The following is a 2,868-nucleotide window of genomic DNA, read 5'->3' on the forward strand; positions in this document are numbered from 1 at the left end:
TTAGTTGTCCCCACATACAGCTTTAAGGAGTTCAGCCCCAAAATTCTCTTGAGGGGCCACTGGTTTGTCATAAAACTTTGTAAATGTGGACTCCTGGGACCACCCAGCACTTTTCATAATTGTGGCAATAGAAATGTTGTTCCCCTTTGCTGCAGAAGTAGATGCTGATCTGGTGCTGTGTGCACTGTATTTTGAAGTGTCAATTCCAGCATCAACCAATGTAGTCTTAATCCACCGGCTTACTGTATCAGGGGAAACAGCTTTGTGAGGCTTAGTGTAACTAATAAAAAGCTGCTTCACATCACCCCGAAGAATATCTGTACGCTTCAGATATTGCTGAAGATGCTTTACAATACAAAGACTAACATCTGGTGCATAGGCCTGAAACTCAATAGAAGCTAAATGTTTACCAGGTCTCGAAGTTTTTAACAATGAGTTAATGGAAAACACACACTTATCAGCACTTATTTGCATACAATCAATTGATAATGTGTGCAGAGTCTGGCGACGCTGTCCTGAAAGCAATGCCATCAACATAACCACTTTCAAAGTCAAGTTCTTCAGACTAAGTTTCTCAGGTGGGCCTAGTTTAGCTAGGTAGGCTAATACCACCGTCACATCCCAAGTTTCTTGATACCTTGGTAGAGAGGGTCTGCATTCGAAGATTCCCTTGATGAAACGACAGACTAAGGGATGCTGTCCAAAAGTGTAATGCTCTGATGTAAAACAAACAGTAGATAAAGCACACCGGGCTGTATTGAGAGCACTATATCCAATCCCTGTTTGGTAGAGTTCTGCCAGGAAATTAATCCCATGTTCTATAGTGGCTGAAAAGGGATTAATCTGCCTTTGACTACAGTACTGTTCCCATTTAGCGATGAATGGTTTATATTGTTGTTTAGTACCCTTTCTCCAGGACTGCAGGATGAGTGAGGTAGCTGATTCCGAAAGGCCTCTGCCTTCAAGTGATTTCCGGACAAGTGGCAGATCAGCAGGGTGAGTTTCTGGTGTAGTGGATGCACCAATTCTGGCTGTTGAGGTAGAAATAAGGTGTGTTTCTTTTTGGGAAGCACAAGGGGTTTCTGAACCAGCAGTCTCATTACCGATGGCCACCATGGCTGAGTCGGCCAGCATGGCACAACCAACAGTCCTGTGGCCTCCTCTGCTTGGACTTTCTGTAACACTTTTGGGATGATACTAAAAGGAGGAAAAGCATAAAAAATGTAAGGTTTCCAAGAGATTGAAAAGGCATTAATAGCAATTGCTTCAGGATCAGGTTGGTAGGCGACAAATGGCCTTAACTGGTAATTAAGCCGAGAGGCAAATAGGTCAATCTGAGGCTCAACATGAAGTTTCCTAACAGCCTCGTGGAAAATTCCTCTGTCTAAGGTCCATTCAGTTTCTTTCCTAGATTTCCTGGACTCTTCATCAGCTAGAGTATTCTCTTTACCCGGGATATGACTTGTGGTTAACCACATGTTATTGTCAAGGCACCATTCCCAGAGCGTACGGGTTAAATCATTTCGCTTTTTGGAATGGCTTGTGCCCATTTTACCTAAATCTGACACAGCAGTCATGTTATCAATTCGCACAAGGACATGCTTCCCTGATAGTTCTTTATGAAATGCTTTGAGAGAAAACAACACTGCAAGCATTTCAAGATACTTAATGTGATTAGAAGCTTCTTCAGGGGTCCAATGCCCCCCAATCTTGACATTATTGAGTACTCCTCCCCAGCCTCCTTTACTTGCATCTGTGTATAAAGTGATCTCTGGCTGAGGAAGGCTTATAGGGTTATGCAGTGACCTTGCTGAGTTTAGCCACCACTGCAAATCACTGCGAGACAACTCAGATAGTTGCATAAATGCATCAAAGTTACCCTTGTTTAAGCGCAAGGCCTCTGTTTTGTCCATGTCCAGTGACCTAAAATGCAAGGGTCCCAGCTGTGCTGCCGGAAATTTTGATATGAGCAACCCAAGAGTGGATGCCACCTCTCTTATTGTGGGGTGTGGACACTGCAACAGGCCTTGACAGGTATGAATTATCTTCTCGATCTTCTCAGAAGTTGGATAGACTGTCATTGTAATTGAGTCTATAATAAAGCCCATAAAGGTGATTCGCTGTTGCGGAACAAAGGATGATTTTTCAGGGTGTACAGTAAACCCAAGGGAATCAAATAAGTTGACAGTATCCCAAACATTTCTTTCACAGTCATCATAGTCGTCACCCTGGAGATATGAGTCATCAATATGACTTGCTGAAAGGTGACCCAGCTGTCTTAAATGTGAATAAACTGGCTTTAATAATTTAGTAAACTTCCTGGGGCAAAATGCCAATCCATTTGGAAAGCAAACATACTTATACAGTTTTCCTCGCCACTGAAACTTCAGGTATTTTTGGTCTGCAGTGGCGATAGGTACAGAATAATAAGCATCCTTTAAGTCTATTGATGCCATAAAGCACCCAGGTTTAACCATATGTAAAACAGTATTAAGTGAGTCCATTTTAAAATGGTGATATTGCACATGAGTGTTTAGGCACTTGAGATTTAAAATAACTCTGAAGGAGCCATCCTTTTTGGCCCTAGTGAAAATAGGAGAGATATATTCCCCTTCTTCGTGACTACTTGGGGTAAGAACACCTTTAGCAAGTAGTTTATCTATTTCGGTATCAATGACATACTCTTCATCCAAATCAAGGATTTTCTTCTCTTTGGGAACAACTCTTTGATAAGGAGTCCTAGTAAATTCAATTGGCTGGCCTAATATCATTTGCAATATCTCAGGGTCTGAGGTTAAGGCCTGCCACTGATTATAATATTCTCTCAGCCCCCCTGCTTTAAAGCAGTGAACTTTGTGCTCAAGATAC

At 42.1% G+C, this 2,868-nt stretch overlaps 2 protein-coding genes across 2 annotated transcripts in view; both read right to left on the minus strand.

The window, feature by feature from the left end:
* LOC140931907 (uncharacterized) overlaps positions 1–2,868 on the minus strand; it is a 2,876-nt gene continuing 8 nt past the window's right edge. The window contains exons 1-2 of the mRNA XM_073381605.1: positions 1,266–2,868; positions 1–1,197 (exon numbers count right to left, since the gene is read on the minus strand). The exon at positions 1,266–2,868 is cut by the window's right edge and continues 8 nt beyond it. Of these exons, the coding sequence (XP_073237706.1) occupies positions 1–1,197; positions 1,266–2,868 (2,800 nt within the window). The remainder of the gene's footprint in view (positions 1,198–1,265) is intronic.
* The window catches only part of LOC140930686 (uncharacterized), a 2,885-nt gene continuing 1,092 nt past the window's right edge, over positions 1,076–2,868 (minus strand). Inside the window, exon 2 of the mRNA XM_073380400.1 lies at positions 1,076–1,197. The gene's annotated coding sequence lies outside the window, so the exon portion shown is untranslated. The remainder of the gene's footprint in view (positions 1,198–2,868) is intronic.

This window comes from Porites lutea, chromosome 3 (assembly GCF_958299795.1).
Source record: "Porites lutea chromosome 3, jaPorLute2.1, whole genome shotgun sequence".
In the NCBI taxonomy this organism is placed as follows: domain Eukaryota; kingdom Metazoa; phylum Cnidaria; class Anthozoa; order Scleractinia; family Poritidae; genus Porites; species Porites lutea.